This window comes from Apostichopus japonicus, chromosome 11 (genome assembly GCF_037975245.1).
Source record: "Apostichopus japonicus isolate 1M-3 chromosome 11, ASM3797524v1, whole genome shotgun sequence".
Classification (NCBI taxonomy): domain Eukaryota; kingdom Metazoa; phylum Echinodermata; class Holothuroidea; order Aspidochirotida; family Stichopodidae; genus Apostichopus; species Apostichopus japonicus.
Genome location: NC_092571.1, coordinates 25,397,113 through 25,415,239, shown reverse-complemented (window position 1 = coordinate 25,415,239; position 18,127 = coordinate 25,397,113). Strand labels below are relative to the sequence as shown.

General features: G+C 36.8%; 1 protein-coding gene across 3 annotated transcripts in view; it reads left to right on the top strand.

Moving 5' to 3' along the window:
- The window catches only part of LOC139975587 (nuclear receptor subfamily 2 group F member 6-like), a 75,639-nt gene extending 62,665 nt beyond the window's left edge, over positions 1 to 12,974 (top strand). For all 3 annotated transcript variants that reach the window (XM_071983612.1, XM_071983611.1, XM_071983610.1), the window contains 2 exons: positions 4,041 to 4,795; positions 6,345 to 12,974. In XM_071983612.1, the coding sequence (XP_071839713.1) occupies positions 4,060 to 4,795; positions 6,345 to 6,583 (975 nt within the window). In that variant the 5' untranslated portion in view covers positions 4,041 to 4,059 and the 3' untranslated portion in view covers positions 6,584 to 12,974. The remainder of the gene's footprint in view (positions 1 to 4,040; positions 4,796 to 6,344) is intronic.
- The last annotated feature ends 5,153 nt before the right edge of the window (positions 12,975 to 18,127 follow it).

The following is an 18,127-nucleotide window of genomic DNA, read 5'->3' as shown; positions in this document are numbered from 1 at the left end:
CTGTACTTTTAAATACCTGTTTGTTCTTGAGTAGATGCAATGTACTTTGTAGTTGTAATCGAGTATTGGCTTTAATTGTAGTATCCTACAGCGTCATCTCTGAGTCACGTATTTCATATATACATATTTTCCTTTACTGGAAACGACTTGTCGAAATGTTGTGAAGACGTCGTAATGGAGGTGTGAATACGTTACAACACAAACAAGTTTGTGAACATTTCACTTTCCTTCCGTTCCCATTTCGTTTGACATTACTTCGATCATGGAGTTAAATGGTCGTGTTGTTTTAGGTTTGACATTGTCAACATATCCGGATATCATGCCATGATACATGCCAGTCATATGTGTTTATTGTAAAACATTCCGTAGTATCAGGTTTGTAACAAACATAAGGAAACCTCATTTCTGTCACTATTAATAAGAGAACATACATATGGCCCCCTATACTGAAAAGCGCATTCTCAACACAGAAACTATAGCACGGGATGTAAAACTTAGACTTGATCAAGTCCTTTATTTATATTCGTCGCTTGACAATGTTGTTCATCTAACGTATACTGCGGATACGAAAATGGTGACTGTACTCCGTATCCTGGACACTGGAGTATATGCGGCAACTCTTTAATTTGTACTTATCAAAGTATACGCTTTTTGTTGTATTGCTGTTGTGTATCTCTGTATGTGGCTATACGTACAAACATCGGATTTTGTACTATACATTTACATATTTTATTCTTTGCCGTTGGTCAAGTTTGTTAACCAAGAATCCACTCGTTCCCAATGTGGAACATTAATGTTTCAATGTGGAACATTTCAGTATCATTCTGTTCTTTATCGTTTAAAAGTATAAGTATAAATCGTAATTCTATGTACGTCTCCCGGTCACGTGGCGTAATAGCAGATAAACCATATGCATACATGGACACACATAAACTGCTGAAACGGTCAATAGTCATTAATCCTCATTATGCACAGTCATTTACTCAAAACAAAGTAGCGAAAAAAGTAGTCAGTTATAGTCGAACACAAGCAAAGATTACCTAGGTACTGTATAGCACTGAATGATTATCTTCATGGCTTGGAACCAATTAAAAAATATTAGAAAAAAAAAGAAGAAAAAAAAAGAGACAAGCGATTTTAGGAATAACCAACGTCATCAGGAAGTCATAATCCAATGGCGTAATTACGTCATCGTAAAACAATGCTAATATCGATCCCAAGTATAGCACATGGATATGTAATAATTATGCCTGTGGTTCTGTCTCCTGAAGGAATCAGCCTTGCAATCGCGCGTTCTGTTTGCTCGACAAAAACAGGTACAGAAATTATGTAACTTCGATGAAACTTCCTGTTTGGATTTAAAGGGATTTTCTCCGTCTGTCGAAATGCCTTCTGATGGCTTTTGCTTCCTATTTTCCCCAAATTTCAAGGTTGTCGTAAACTATATGTCTGTGTTTAGGTGTTTGAACCGAACCTATACTGTTACAATAATTCTGCTTCCAAAGTTCACTCGGAAATGGTCGTTAAAAAAATCAGATTCAGATTTGCAGCTTAAGTTTTTTTTTAAATCCTATTTATGTTAGTTTTACCTTTAATGCTAATTGACTTAGTTATACATATTTAAACATTCTTCACTTAAATAAATAAATATACATATATATATAAAAAAATAAAAAAAAATATATATATATATATATATACATATATATATATATACATATATATATTTATATATATATATATATATATATATATATATATATATATTATGGCCTATATGCTATACACATTATATCTTTTCAATGACAATTTGCTTAGGCTTATATACCCTATCGTATATACAAGAACATAATTTCTCTACCATACAGCACTAATTTTCGTTCTTCGAAAATTGCCCACCAATCGTTTATTGCAGCTGTTTGGCTTTTACCGGTGAAGGTCTAAACCTTTAGGCCTCCCGTAAGCTGTGATATGATGTTTAAATTAAGACCGAGCAGTTGAGTCAAGCTTATAACCTTTAAATAGCACGTATGCTAATTTTGTTAAATTTAATTTAGATGTCGACATTTTCCTCACTGTGTTACCATGGTGTTAACTGCAAAAACGTAATCATCTACCCAATTCGCAATGTGTTCTCAACACGAGAGATTAGTTCTTTCTCTCCACCGCTCTCTCTCTATTCACTCTTACACAGCCGAGTTTATAAATTTTGTGAAATTTCTTCTAGTTGCATTGGTTTTACGCCTGCATGATTCCGAAGCAGGCGGTCCCCTTTGAACGCAGCCATAACTCAACACAAAAGTCGGCTTGACTGGTGCTTTATCTCTCTCTCCACCTCAATTTCTCTCTCTCGCTTTGCTTAATCATTAATATAACATGACATATAGGCTACATGTTCTAGGAGGCTGTTGAAGTATATTTGTGGTCTTTTTTTGTTGTTGGAAAATCTGCACGAATCATTACAGTAACCGATTTTCCTTTGGGAAATAATCAAACGGAATGAACTTACAAACACGCTTCCTCAATTTTCTGTGGTACGAGAACAAAACTATATTTTTGTGTAATTATATCGTTACTGACTGAGCGTAAACTCAAAAGAAAAACAAATATTCAAGTTTTTGTTGTCATTTTTGTTTTATCATGCATTGGTTCTGTCATCTGTAGGTATATAAATATATATATATATATAGATATATATATATAAATATAGATATAGATTTATATATATATATAAATATAAATATATATATAAATATAGATATAGATTTATATATATATATATATATATATATATATATATATATATATATATATATATATATATATATATACACATATATATATAAAGATTCATATTTAAAAATGACTCTTCGTTTAGGTATTCGTTTTACTTCCGGAATTTGTTTTTTTTTTCATAACATTCACCATGCAGTCATTATAATTATTACGTATATCTACATGTAATATAACCGGTCACACATACGAACATTCATGGAAAGTGCACACATAGCCTCTACCATACTCCTATGTCGCATTGATCTCTTATATTAATTACAGTATACGAAACCCCTTCTTTCTGTTTTAACGCTGGTCCTTAGCTTTCGGCTGTGTATTTAGGAGTAATAGATATTCTTTATTATAGTGAGTGACAGGGTTTACTGACATCAATTTTTATAGGCCTCGGTGAAACACTTTAAAAAGAAAACATAAATAAATAATAAAAAAATAAACTCTTTAAATAGCTGCTGGTACGTTATAAATAGGACGACCTTTTTCAAGTATAAGAAGATGGTTTTTAACACCTTCGTCCAAGTAATATATATGTCATGATAATACCAGGAAAGTTATCTGTAGATTGTTGGGATAATATACTTGGCCTGTTTTCTGTAAGAGATGATGTACTTGACCTCATCACTACCATCAAAATCTTTTTACTTAAACCAAGCGTTTCTAGTAGAGAATCACTCATATTTAAACTGAAGGGGTAACGAAAATCGTATAATGGGTCTTATTCGTTAAATCTGTTAGCTGGGCACTGAACTATATATATAATATAATCAGAGTGATTATTTCAACTACTTATATAATCATATTTAAAAGACGCCATATTGCTCATGAAATCCTTTCACCCCCCATGCCGCTATCGGTGTTGCATCGAGTGAAACTGGGGGCGTGATTTCTGGTCATGCGGGTATACAAGGTACAGTGTGGCTTCTGACTGGCGCCCCTAGCAAAGAAACGGTCAATTGATCATCTGACCTAGGTCAATCGGTAGAGCGCTGGGCCTGTAATCCAGAGGTCGGTGGTGTGAATCCCGGTGTAGCCATAAATGCTTTTTCTCTTTTCATATATCCCTTAAATGTAAACACAATAATCGTGTGTTCGTCTTGATAGACATAGGAGAACTACCACATCTCCGAGGAAGCTTTCATAGTTGGAAGGAAGAACACATTACTGTCCTTAGACAAATTGAATCTGTAATATTTCATTGATTTTTGAAGTTTTAAAAATATATATATTTGTTTACCTTTGTTTTACAGGTCAAACCTGGCAACGAGTATGGATGATTTGGTGACTCATGATAGAGGGCGGTCTCCTCGGAACCCTACACCGACACTTACGGCTTTGCTTATGGATTCAAATTACCCTGGAAGTGAAGACGTTGAGCTATCGTTAATGGAAATCGACAACGATCATATGAACAACAACGATTATCAATTTGAATTACATCACACTCTTCTGCATGGAGGGTCTAGCCAACCTATTCCCCAGTCAACGATGTCCCCGCCGTCAGCCGCAGTGCAGGTGAACTATCATTCCACAAGCGTTAACAATCAGCATAAACCACACGAGAGAAATACTAGTAGGCAAAAGAGATGCTCGTGCGCATGCTCGGAGAGTGTCACGTTAGTACAGGAGGGCAATGGGCGGACGGACAATCTCTTGGCAGAGTGGCTGACCCGGTCGGCGCGCATGGTCAGAAAGTATCCCGTGCTTGGAAGCATCGACACTGAAGATATGAGAACTCTGCTCTACTCTTCGTGGAAAGAACTCGTCATTCTTTACATGGCGCAAAATAACTTCAGTTTCGAGGTTCATCCTGCAGTGAATCAAAACATTGTCTGTCCTCACATAGATAAACCTAGGAAACGGAGGACGATCGCTAGGATGGAGTCCCACGTACCTTCTACTACACATGTTGATCAGCTGAAATTTATCATCGGAAAACTCGAACAGATGAATATTGACAGTAAGGAGTTTGCTCTGTTGAGACTTTTGATGCTCTTAAACACAGGTAAGTCGCTAAGTGTCTTTTCCCGGCCTGTCTTGTCGCTCTTAATTAAACACAGTCGCAGTTATTTATTCTATGCGCGTGACATAATTGCCCTATCGAACACCAAAAAGGACACGATTTTTTTTACCCTAGCTGTTTGCAGTTTTACACTATTTCGGAAGAAGTTAAGTGACAATGGTGAATACTCCCTGCAGTTTCAATTTAGCAATGAAGTAGAAATGCCGTTCTCTCGTATATATATACACACAAGTGAATTATGGTCATGATAGTACAGCATTCCTTATTCATACAGTTATCTGCTTCAAAGCAAATTTTGAAGGTTTTGGTCCGCAATTTGTTTTTTCCAAACCCACCGAGTATATTACTCAAATTAAGATTAATATTGATCAAACTATAAGACACTCCCACCTACAGACTTCATTCTAAAAATAGAACCGTTCGAAGGTTGATATTCCGTCGACCCTGTCACTTTTCATGTTAGTATTAGTCACATGCCTATTGAGAACTTATGCATATTAAAAATGCTAATTAACTACTATTAGATCTTACTACATTACAACATACTTCTATAAATGATAAGAGGGCATGGGTTTGGAAGTTGATTTGTTTTGATGACATGTCCGTGAATTCTCTTCTGATGATAAAACCATATATATATATATAACCACCAACCACCAGCCACCATCGACGACTGCCTGATGAAACTAATACATTTTGTATCGAATATTAAAACCTCTGATTCCACAGTCCTTTAACCCAGCTGTCACCTCTTCACCATCTCATCTCACCTCTGTCTCCCTCTCTCTCTCTCTCTCTTTTCTGTCTAAATTTGTTCAATCGTCCCATTTGATTGTCCGTCCATGTGTGTCTAATTATTGTGTCCTTAGTCTGTTTTCGTTGCTGTTTATCTTCAGAAGAAGTTCTTACTAGGATCCATAGGCGTAGGAGCCTAATTTGCTTTTGGGAGGGGGGGGGGGGAGGGCTGTAACGACTTGCGCATCCAACATCTTATAGGCATATCGTATAGGCATGCATCGGTTATTACATCACATGCCAATAACATACAATCCTTTTCCGTGTTATTACCCTTCCATATTGGTTATAATTATTGGGCAAGTCTTTACAATAATAATTATCATAATAATATAAGTTTAACCATTGAAAAACAGATTGCAAATTATTTTTCTTTCAGTAGGTGCCCGAATAATTCTCACCATATTGCCCGAATTTTCACAAAACTATTTGGTTGGGGGCTGCAGCCCCCCCCCCCCAGCGCCCTCCCCGCCTCCTATACGCCTATACTAGGATCGAGACTTCATCTGGCTATATCTAAATGTTATATGAACTTAATTCAGTCGATAAAATTCAAGTTACACGCTGTATATGTTTTCGCAAAGATAAATTTAAGCCAAGACGTAATTCCTTGCTAATATCCATCTCATTAAACCTCATTATATACTATATATTTAGGCCTATCTGCAGGGACATTTTTTTGGTGTGTGTATGTAGTTTCTAATGATATTCTACTTTTATCACTTTTTTCCCATAGATTTGCGAGACTTGAAAAACAGTAACGCAGTGGTTAAAGCCAGCGAACAGATACACATGCTGTTAATGGAATACGAAACGGTCTGTTACCCTAGTAACCCACTGAGATTGTCCCATATGCTGCTTCACCTGCCAGGTGTTCGCGGGTTCCCTATCATGGCGTTTGAACAACTCTTTTATCGCCATCTTGTCGGTAACACGACAGTCAAATCAGTTCTCAAGGAATTGTTGGAAACCTAACACAGACTGAAACTGATCTCGGAAAATCTGCTCATCTTATTCTTTCACCGAGTATTTTGTCCGGGAAAACTAACAGCCCGCCTTTAAAACAGATGGCTTATGACTTGTGAACGCTTATACATCCTATATAAGCCTCTGATTTCAAGAGTCTTTTTGTTTTTTAAAGTTTTTTATTATTATTATCATTATCATTATTATTTTGGTTTATCAGCAATTTTTCTGGGAGATGGAATCTTGTTCTCAATTTTCACAACAAACGGCCTTCTGTAAAAGATTCTCACCTTATCAAAATGATATGTCAGTGCACTATTTTAAGGACGCACACAAGAGTTTGTTATGAATTATTATTATTATGATCATCAAAGTTAAATGTGTTATTAAAAGCCATACGGCGTTAACGGTGTGGATAATCTATAGCCTGTATATAAATAACAGTATAGACTTTATGGACAGAAGTTAATTCTGTAAGAGAGAAATTGCAAGCTGTAACATTCTTCTAATGTCTCTTGTTATCATGTACAGGCTGCAAGTAAGTTTGCGCGCCAATTTTTTCCCCGGTCCGTTGGTATGGTTAAAGTTTACATTAGCCTGTAGTAAGGGTATAAGGGTAGGTTTTTAACATTCTGTCTTGGTAAAAATGAACTCTTTTCTTTTCCTTATACATGTATCTCAAATTCAAATTGGTCTTCTAAGTCATCGTAGCCTACATTTCATATCCAGTCGAAAGTATAGCCCATCAGAAATGTTCAGTATGTTTAATTATGAACCAATCTTGCTGTTGTTGTGCATCATTTGCCAAAACATACAAAATTTATGAAACATAACACTCTCCCAATTGACCAAAATACGGTTGGGTCTGATTCACTTGTTTCTTCGCTTCTATATTTATATACTTCTCAAAGACCTTGCAGGCGATGATATAATTTCGCCATCCTCGTCAATATATAGGTCACTCTTAAGCTATATATCAGTGATAACATTATCTCAAACTCAACCCACTTTTCATAACACAATTGTATCCAATCGATGCACATATAATGTGTGCCATCATTAAAGGGGTATTCTGCGCCTTTAATTGATCGTATTTCAAGAATTCCAGGTAAACGGAATTGATTGTATCAACTTTAACAAAACCCTAGTACAGTGCATATATATATGTATATTTCAGTGTTAAAAATCTTTTCGCATAAGTTTGTGATGGATTCGTAGGAAATTAAAGCAAAACTAAAAACTACAAAAAAAGAGGGATTTTTTAAAATATATTTATTACATTATTTCGTCAATCAAAACTTAACAATCGCAGTAATAGATGCTAATGTTCCTTACCGTATCATGTAAAATCTTACGAGATATGGGAGTAATTAAACGCAGCTATCAGTTAAGAACAAAACCCTGAATAGATTAAGTTATACTGGTGAGTAAAATCGGTCTAGATTTTCCCCTTGGCTTGCCGGATTGAGAAATAGTTTCTGCTAAATTCCGTGTAACTTATGGCAATTCACTACCTGGTACAGCCATTAGGTCATTCTACGCGAATAAGCTCCTTTTCTTTACTCAGAAAATATTGTACAAATATCAAATCATTCGAACTGCTGCTTTTAGTAAGTTTTGTCCTTCGTAAAAAGAGTCATGTCGCTTGAATGCATTTAACCTGCGCCGTCGCACACAAGGTAAAAGAATACGCCAAATATTGATTTCTCGTTGTAGAATGGCCTCTCGGTCTTTCTGTTTCTTGAATGTTTTAGTTCGCCGTATATTATAACCGGGGATGATACAGACACATTTAGGTTCCATGAATATGATTCTTTAAGAATTAGAGCATTTTTTCTCACAAAAAATGCTACGAAAATCCAATTTCTGAAAAAGTCTGTTTCTGTTTGAGACCTAATTTAACACGAAATTTTCAACTGACACATATACACACGCTTATATATATATATATATATATATATATATATATATATATATATATATATATATATATATATATATATATAAAGGTGTGTGTATATGTTTCCCCCTATGTCTTTTGTTGTATTGATGTGTGTAGGCCTATATATGGGCCAACTTATGAACTCCCTCTGTGACTGCAATTTATAAGATCGCCTTGTTGTTTTTTCCTCTAATAAAAGAGGACATTTTTCTCTCCTTCTTTTTATCTTCATATGGTATGAGACACAATGCATCAAGTGGTTCCGTTATGACTGGTATGATTTCCTATTTAAGGCCCAATTGGCGTTCATTCGGAACCACATCACCGGTCATGATCAGGCGAAATGCCTAAACTGTTGTCGTTTGGTTTTTGTAACAGTATTTCTAATTAAAGTATCCGTTATTTTTCCCAAGAACACCATCGATAGTCGACAATATTTGGAGACAGATTGCTGATCAACCAAATTTTATAAGAAAATGGTGACTATTTCTAGGCCATTATGTGCGCTGAAGAGCGTATAACAAGCAGTCTGATTGGAAATTGTATTTCAAACGCGAAGTTCGAATGCGAGAGTAATATTTTATACCCGAATTGAAGGACGTGAGACAGGAAAAGGTTGGTGGGGTGAGATGAGGTGAGGTGGGGTGCGGAGGGGTAAACTCAAAAAGGGGGAACGGTGACGTAATTGCCCCTAAGGTCCAACCTGACTCTGGACACCGTGTCTGATAGATATTACCCCCAACATTACTTCGTAGCATGAATATAACTTATATGACCAGTTGAAATATCTTGACCGTTTCGTCAATACTTGCTAAATATAAAACCATTACGCATCTCAGCACACACCCCCACCCCCACCCCCACCCCCATTTTGTGACCATTTCTCAAAGGTGAGGCGGTCACTTATTCCCTTAGATCCTTCCCCGGCTCAGACTACACTAATTAACACCTTAGACCCCAACATAACCAAAATAATGGGGAGGGGATCGCGCCCCTACCCCTGGTCACACCTGAATCAGGGATGCAACGAAGTTAAGACATTACATTAATGAACATCCCATTCAATCGTCTTATGCGTGCTAACTGTAATAACTGAATACCGTTAATTAATTAATACATTAATTAATCTATAGCTTGCTTTCGCTATCCTATTTGGTATTCGACAGTGTCGATTGCCAACGTGGCAACGTCGTTAGCACGAGCCTAAACTCTGTGTGACTTTTTCATATACAAAACTGCTACTACAACTCGACAAGTGCGACTTAGCGTATAGGCTTTATAATCCCAGACCTCCATTACATTATTTGTTCGGTTGGAAGCCCTTTTTCTCCCCTTATTTTTCTTTATTCCTTTCTTCTGTTGAAACCTTTTGTGGATTATAATTGTTCCCACAGAAGCAAAGCACCCAAAGTTTTGACAATGGACGATGAATTGCATAGCCTGTTCAACTGTTTTGTGCAGGTTTATATTTAATACGAAGTTTTTTTTTCTCCCATTAAAAAGCACCAAACTTGTATTTGTCCTTTTTAGATTGCTTCAACAAAGACATCCGTTGTGGTTTCAAAGAATATCAAAAAGATAATAAAAACTGAAAATTGAAAAAGACAAAATGAGAAAAGATTAAAAGCCTACGGTTATTCAGGCAATCACCGTACAATGTCATTGTTCGCACAACCAGTCACCGTGCTGGTTGTTTTTGTTATAGTCCTGTTACGCTAGACTGGTTTCTATTTTTGCCTTATGCTGGGGATGTATTTATTGTGATTAAGTGTCTTAACGATAATTTCCACCTTCTTGCTCGCTAACAATTCGACTTCCCTCGGTCAAATTAAAACAGTGTCAATGACTTTGTAGAGATCTACTCCTAATACAATATTTAGTTATATTACCCATAATTCAACCGCGGTTATTATTATTAGCTTCTAACAGATGCTAGACAACTCAAGACGAAACGTTGCTTTCAACCAATATATATATATATATATATATATATATATATATATATATATATATATATATATATATATATATATATATATATATATATATATATATATGTATGAACATATATATAGCCAATATATATATATACATATGTATGTATTCTCGCCGAACTCCTCTCGTTCGTTGAACTCACCTAACTTAAATGGCTTCCATGAAGCCGTGACAAAACTTGATTGAGTTGTACTAAAAAAAAAAAAATGCCTGTAATTGCAACATTCTATAATCCTTCATAATGCATGTAAAAAGTTAAAAGTGATTAGTAAAACAGCTAGCCCTGGGTAATAATGAAGTTACCTGTACGTGGTAATCTGCTTAAGAGATAATGCGGTACCATATCACGTGACCTTTAATCGAAGTCGCGGGCAATTTCTCCAGTTATGAAAGAAATTATGTGTCTTATGACAGATGGTTTCAAAGCGTGAACGGATATGGTCGGGTGGCGTGAGACATGGGTTGGGGATAATAGTATCCATTATATTGTTGTGCTGGTTGGTCTATATGCGTTGTACAACTTCCATGCACAGCACTCAGTAAAAAGCGAATGATCTGTATCTCACATACAAACATTCACACAACACACAGACCCCGTAGCCAGGAGTGTCCTGCAACTTTTTGAGGCTTTTGTAGACATGATGATGGCACAGATAGTGGGGAGGGGTGGGGGTGCATGGTCCCCTATACACCCAGTACATTAGAAAGTGCGAAACTTTGAAAAGTCTACGAAACTGATGTGTCTTTGTTTTCAGTCCGATAGAAATCTTTGAGGACACATAGACTGACTAACGGTAGAACATAAACATATATACACTCATTGACAGAGAAGTATATAATAACGGAATATAAAACATTGAGAAAAACATAAGAATATGAGTATTACAAAAACGTTCTTCAAATTTCATGGGTTTAAATTTAAGCCCCAAAAAACGATTACTTTTCGTTACGTATAGTATACAAGTTTTGACCACTGATAAAAATAATGGTATGTAACTTAACCGTGACAGTACGGCTGGGTGGGTCGGGAAGGGGTAAGGGAGGTAGGACGGAAAGCGTGGACTTTAAGTTGACCTTTGACCTATGTCATTTTCCGCGTAGTTTCCCACGGAAAATAATCCTAAACAATAGCTATGTTGTTTACACATTATTTTACGTTTTTATTTGCACCCCATGCGGAGTATTTCTCTTTAATTCTGTTTTAAATCTGCGAGTTTGTTATATGCTGTTTTATTTTGTTTGTTCCAAAATAGCTCTTTAAGAGTTATGAATGCAGGTATATGGTGTCTGAACGATTTACCGAGTGCTATTATTAATAATTTTTTAGTATTGATTCGTTATTTCAGATACGTTATAGTTCTATTTATATGTTCGGATGTGGTTACTGTATAGGGAGGTAAGGTAGACTTTGTTGCAGACAAACATGAAATATTGTCGTATCCGGTGTTCTTGATCAAAAAATATTCGCATGTTTCAAAGATAACAAAAGAAAAACGGAAGAAACTTTGCACCCACAATAGACGCGCAAGTTTGTTTGTCACTTTGTGAAGGTTATGTTTCGAGTTGTGCTCGTCAAACCACGCGATTTAAGTGTTATAAGCAGGTTATTGTTTGATTTAATTTAAATATCAAATTATTCTGATGTAAAAAAAGAATGTTCTCATACATAAATGATCATCTTAAGATTTCTTGTTTTTTTCCTTGGGCTGAAAATATCAATTATGTACATTTTATTCTCGATACGGTATCTGACGTAATATTGATCTTATAATGTTTTGGCCGCATATAATTGGTGCATATCTTAGTAGACACTTAAATTTTACAATCACTGAATATTGTATCGCCCCAACCTCCCCCCCCCATCCAACACACTTCCCCATTCCGTGTGTGGACGCCTGAAATGAATCCCGTAGTTTGCTAAAGATATTCATATGATATATACGTGCATATCAAAGACTTTTGAACTTACTGTGTTACATCTAAATATAGGATATTGATCTTGAAAAAGAAAAGGATATATATTTCTTGTTGAGATTTTTTGTTTTAATTTAATGCTTAACTTGAGTAGCTTTGAATTAAAATGAGATAAAAACAACAGAGTAAAAAGAAATTATGCCTTCAAATCCTGACGAATTGCATTAATAAAGGGAACACGGAATGAAACAAAAAAATTAAAGGGACTGATTGTCATTAAGCGCCAAAGATTGTCATTTTGTTTTTGTATATTTGTATAAGGAAGATTGTGATGGTGAGGAGAAAAAAAGAGAAAAAAAAATTAAAGAAGTCTGTGTGTATATTTATATAATATATATATTTGAGGGATTTAAGCCAGGGCTTTATATCGTGTAATAAGACTTATAAAAAAAAAATGGTGGAAGAATTTGTTTTTTTTTACGTTGACTTACACAAGAGAACGTTTAAAAAAAATAAAACACTAAATGAAATAAATACAAAATCAAACAATTCATATGTTTTTGTCTTTTATATTGTTTCCACGTCTTCCAATACATAGAAGGGGCATGCCGGCACTCTTTCCAAGCCTTTGACCCCATCAGCCCCCCCTCCATATCACCCCTCACCACTCGCGGCCAACTAATCCCTCTTTATTCCCCGTCCATCTCGGGTCCAAAGATTATTTAATTCCAGCCCAGCCACAGATAATTGAAGAAAAGGGATCGAACGTGAAAATCAAAAGTTTTTTGCTCGCTGTCATTCATTACACAATTTCAGTGGAAATTGCATGGGAACAAAATGGCGACTTAATCCATTTAAATATGTTCGAATATCATCATTACATGGGGTTGTTACATGTATTTATTTTAGAACCATCTTTTCTTGAATTCATCACTTCACATATTGACATCCTGAATTTCATCACCCGTTACTCTTTTTCAATAGATTCTAAATCAAAGGGAGGGTTTGGTGTGAGGGTGTACCCCCCCCTTTTCTCAATAGCACAAAAAAATAAGGGTAGTTATCAGCATAACCTTGCGTGTATAGACTTACTTATACATCTAGTTTATAACCTTAATATGCATTTTTTCTGGAGGGGGGGGGGGAGGAGCTCCAGACCCCTACAGAGGATTTCGCTTCAAAGTCCTCAGGGGCGTCCCCCCTCCCCCCTTATGTAACCTTTCTTGTCATCACAGATAAATCACTTGGAAATGTGCACTATGACTCTAAACGGTTGCCTGCCCCCCCCCCCCCACCCACCTCAATCCTGGAGCCACCCTTGGTTATCATCCAGAATTCTAGAGTTAGAGACATTTTTTTCTGAAATGTATTTGTATTGGTTTAACCCTACTTTCATAATAGCTGGATCAACCCCTAGTTGACATACGCAAAACGTCCGTTAGTTATAGAAGTATAATACAAATTACAAATACGATAAATATTGTAAAGTTGTCAGGGCGTTACCTCATTAAGTTCATCCCTAGATTCAAATATTTGTCGGAGTAGGCTAAGAATTACCGGTGTATATATCAGGCCTGACCAGATGGGGAGAGTGGGGAGGGGGAACACAGCTTTAAGGCCCACGGTCGAATAAAAGGGGCCATGGTAAATTGGATGAAAGCGAATATATCCTCAAATCAGGGGCGGATGCAGGATTGTACAAGGGGGAGTTCCTAGGGTCGTTGAAGCGGACACTAATGGGTGTGTGTGGGGGAGGGGTGGGGGTCTGGGGATCCCCAATCAAATTTTTGACAACAAACGTCGCATTCTGGAGCATGCATCCGCGCCTGCATTTTCATACTTTAGTTAAGCTGAAAATGAAGGCTTCTAAAATGGGACGCTCAGTGACATAACTTCCCCCTCCCCCTGGAGTTCGTCCTGGTTCCCGATGCCAATGGGGTCCATTGTAGGTCCTAAAATCCATGCGTTCAATTAATATTAATTATACAATACAACATAACAGCTTGAACGCAGCCTATCATGTATAGTGACAACGATATCATTATATATATGTTTTATTAAAAATGCATCATGACAATAGTACAGCATATATACATGCATGTGAAGGAATAAATTCCTCTATATATCAAATGCACGTGTTTCACTGAACTATCACCGAGACACACCTGTTCATATATAGTGAAATATATTAAAAACGTCAAAAGAGGAGAACCTGCAGTGTTAAATATTTGAAGATACACATGATTAGAAGCCAGACGTATAGATATACATGATTACAATAGCATTGATTTACACCATTTCGTCATACGTCACCGTTTCCATCTTCAATTACTGTTTCTAATGTTAAATGCTATAGACTCGATATTATTTAGCTAAAAGTTGAAAGAACTTCTTTTGTTTCATGTATATATATATATAGGGTGAAGTCATAGAGGAAGACATTCGATTCGTATAAATGTAAAGCAATGTGCTATTTCAGGTTTCCACGCAATCATTATGACGGTCACGGGGTAGCCGTCTACATAGTCTCAGCCAATGATTGCATTGACATGAGTAAAAGTTATTGGCGTGTACTTGACTTCATAACTTCCCTTCTTCTTCTTCTTCGTCGCCGTCGGATTAGCTGTGGGTCGGTGACCAGTTTACTCTAGCATTAAGTGTAAAAAGAGTCAGATGCAGTCATCGCCCCAGATAAAGTACTCGGGTATAATGTGCAGAGCAAAAACAACAACATCAACCGCTACAACAAATCCTGTAACTATACAGGAACAAACCCCAGAAAGATAATTGCTTTGAAGGTGTAATAACAACATTGCGCAAAAGAAAAAATGTTTATATTGTTTTCAGAAGAAAGAAAGAAATTAAATCTTTCCCACAATCTCATCAAAAATGTTGACCAGGTCGTTTAGCCTTTTTCTTCTTTTCCGTGTTATTATTAGTACACATTTCGTCATTACGTTATATATCTGTGCGATATAATTATATTAGCGTTGTATAAAAGATATACTTTTCAATTTGATAACGTTTCCGTGGCCCGGGGCAAGTTTCTTAAACTATGGGAGGGGTAGAATTAGCGTAAGACGTAAGATGTGTTATATGAATAAATATGAATATTCATGTTTATTCAGCAGCCCTCCTAACACGGCTGTTTTCCTCTCTTATTTTGCTCTAGATCGCTCTCTTCAACCTTTTAATGTAGTTCATGTGTGTAGTATGTCATTGCTTTTCGAACGGTCAGGCTTGTGGATATTTGACATGATGTGTAACAGAGTCTTAATCACAGTATTACAGTCGCCGTGTTAGGCGACTGCGGGAGTCGAGATATAAATGTGTTTCGATTTCTCTTTCCCATGTAGACTCGGTCTCGGATGAATTTTAGTAAAAGGTATTACTCATGCATGACATGACTATGTTCGTTCCTTATGTTACCGTACGCCCCGCGGTTGCGTGCACTTTCAGCTGGGGGTGAAGGGGTGAGGGTGGGGCAGAGTGGAGCCTAAGCTGGCATATGGGAATTCGCAGAGCAGTCTCAGCCGAGAAAGTTCGATATCGCAATAGGGCGAAGCACATTTACAATCAGCTTGTTCAACATGTTTTACAAGACAACCGACGGCCTTAAATTAAATATTGTTAGATACATATTTGCTGAGACTAGATATTGTTCGGGACAAGAGGAAATTCGTGACCCCTCCCCCTCTTTCCCATCCTCTCATATTATGACTTTTGGATATCTATATAATACTAACTAACTAATTAATAATAATTTGATTTATCTATAAGTTTACCCCATAGCGTTTACAGAACAAAGCAGTATGGCGAATTGACCATGGACTATAGATGGAATTGTTGCAGTTTATCTACTCTACCTGACAATCTACACCTCGCGTGACTTCTTCAGAGGAAGACGTATACAGATATTTATTATAAATTAAAGACGAAGCATGTCTCGTGAGTCTTCACAACCCTACCACCCCACCCCCTCCCCTCACCCCTCCCTCAGCCCCGGCCTCTTACCCGCCAACTAGCAGAACGCCGTCCCGATACTGACAGTTCATTATACTTTGGTGAAACACATCGAGTCAGGCATTGCACTGTTGTATGCATAGAAGCAACATGTAACGCCATTACATATACACCCAATTGAGATACAAACGCCCGTTTTCCCTCTTCAAATTAAGAACTTCGTTCACAAGATCATATATAGTTCAAGGTTTAAAGCAAACATTGGTTTGTCCGTCAGGCAGTGTACATGTAAATCACAGTCCGTGAGAGATTTAGAAAGGCTTCCCGACAAATTCTGTTTGAAAGCTTGTGCTATTTTCCACTTTGCGGCGCTTTAAGCTTTGTCAATAAGGGAGTTGTTGTTTTCCCTTTCTGTTATATTGACCCAGTTTAGAGTGCAGGTACAACATTGACGTTAATGTAAAGTAAACTAATATAAACATTATTATATCATCATTACTCGTATATATCACATCAACTGAATACAAAGAATACAACGAGTGAAAACAATAACAACTTAGTAAGCACTCAGTTGAGGTCAATCTTTGTGTGTCAAACTTAAGCTTGTTGCTATCTGTCTGTATGATAGTCTCTGTTTGATAGTTTACATGAACTTTACATTAACATCAATGTTTTACTTTCACTCTATATTGGGTCAATATAAATAAGGAAAGAGAAAGGGATAGTTCCCTTTCTTGACATAGCTTAAAGCGCCACAAAACAGTACTTTCCTGTTAACTCACAGGTCCGTAATATGCTATATATATCTAGCAATGTAAGGGTCACTTATAAAATAGGTCCTTTGATAAGAACAATCGGCAAAGAGCAAAACAACATATTATCAATAAACCTCTCCACCACACCCGCACCATCCGATCTCCCGGTCCTAACAAACTAGTTCCAGCCGGTCCGGCCGCCAGCCCGCAGGCCCAACAACACCCGGTCCTAACAAACTAGGTCCAGCCGGTCCGCCCGCCAGCCCGCAGGCCCAACAACACCCCGTCCTTAAAACACCATCGTCTTAGACAAGTAGGGCTCGACAGTCCACATTTACACTTTTCAACACCGCACGAACTGCCTCCCCAAAGGAAGGACCCCCTCTCACGATAAATAGAAACACACTTACTGCGCCAAATAAGTTTTCTAAAGGGGGATATATAGGCCAGATGAAAAGTTATATTTGACCGATGAAAAGAGCCTAGGGGACCATTAATATTTAGGCACCCTGGTTCTACGTACGGTCACAATATATGAAATGAACACGTAGTGACGCCACAGAAAACAATTACAAGTTTATATTTTTCCTTCAATATTTAAGTCTCACTCCCTATACTGTAAAACTGGGATACATCTCAATATGAATACATTATAGAGGTATTTAACTATATACTTTACTTCCCCTAAGGTAGTGTTGGAACACTATCTAATCCAAAGTCAAATCTCTCTTCTCTCTTCTTCTCTGGGAGCCTACCGTGTCGTTAAGCCAGTATAGGCGTTTCAGAGGACTTCCCTTCACATTGTAAATACTTATGTGGAAAAAATACAAATATATACATAAATAAACAAACAAACAAGTAAATAAAAATGACAGTGCAAAATGAGGTGAAAACAAAATATATTGCTGTTATGATATCACTTATTTTGTTTGTCTTCAAGTTCGCTTTAACCTACGGTAGGCATACAAGCTGTGACTTTCGCAG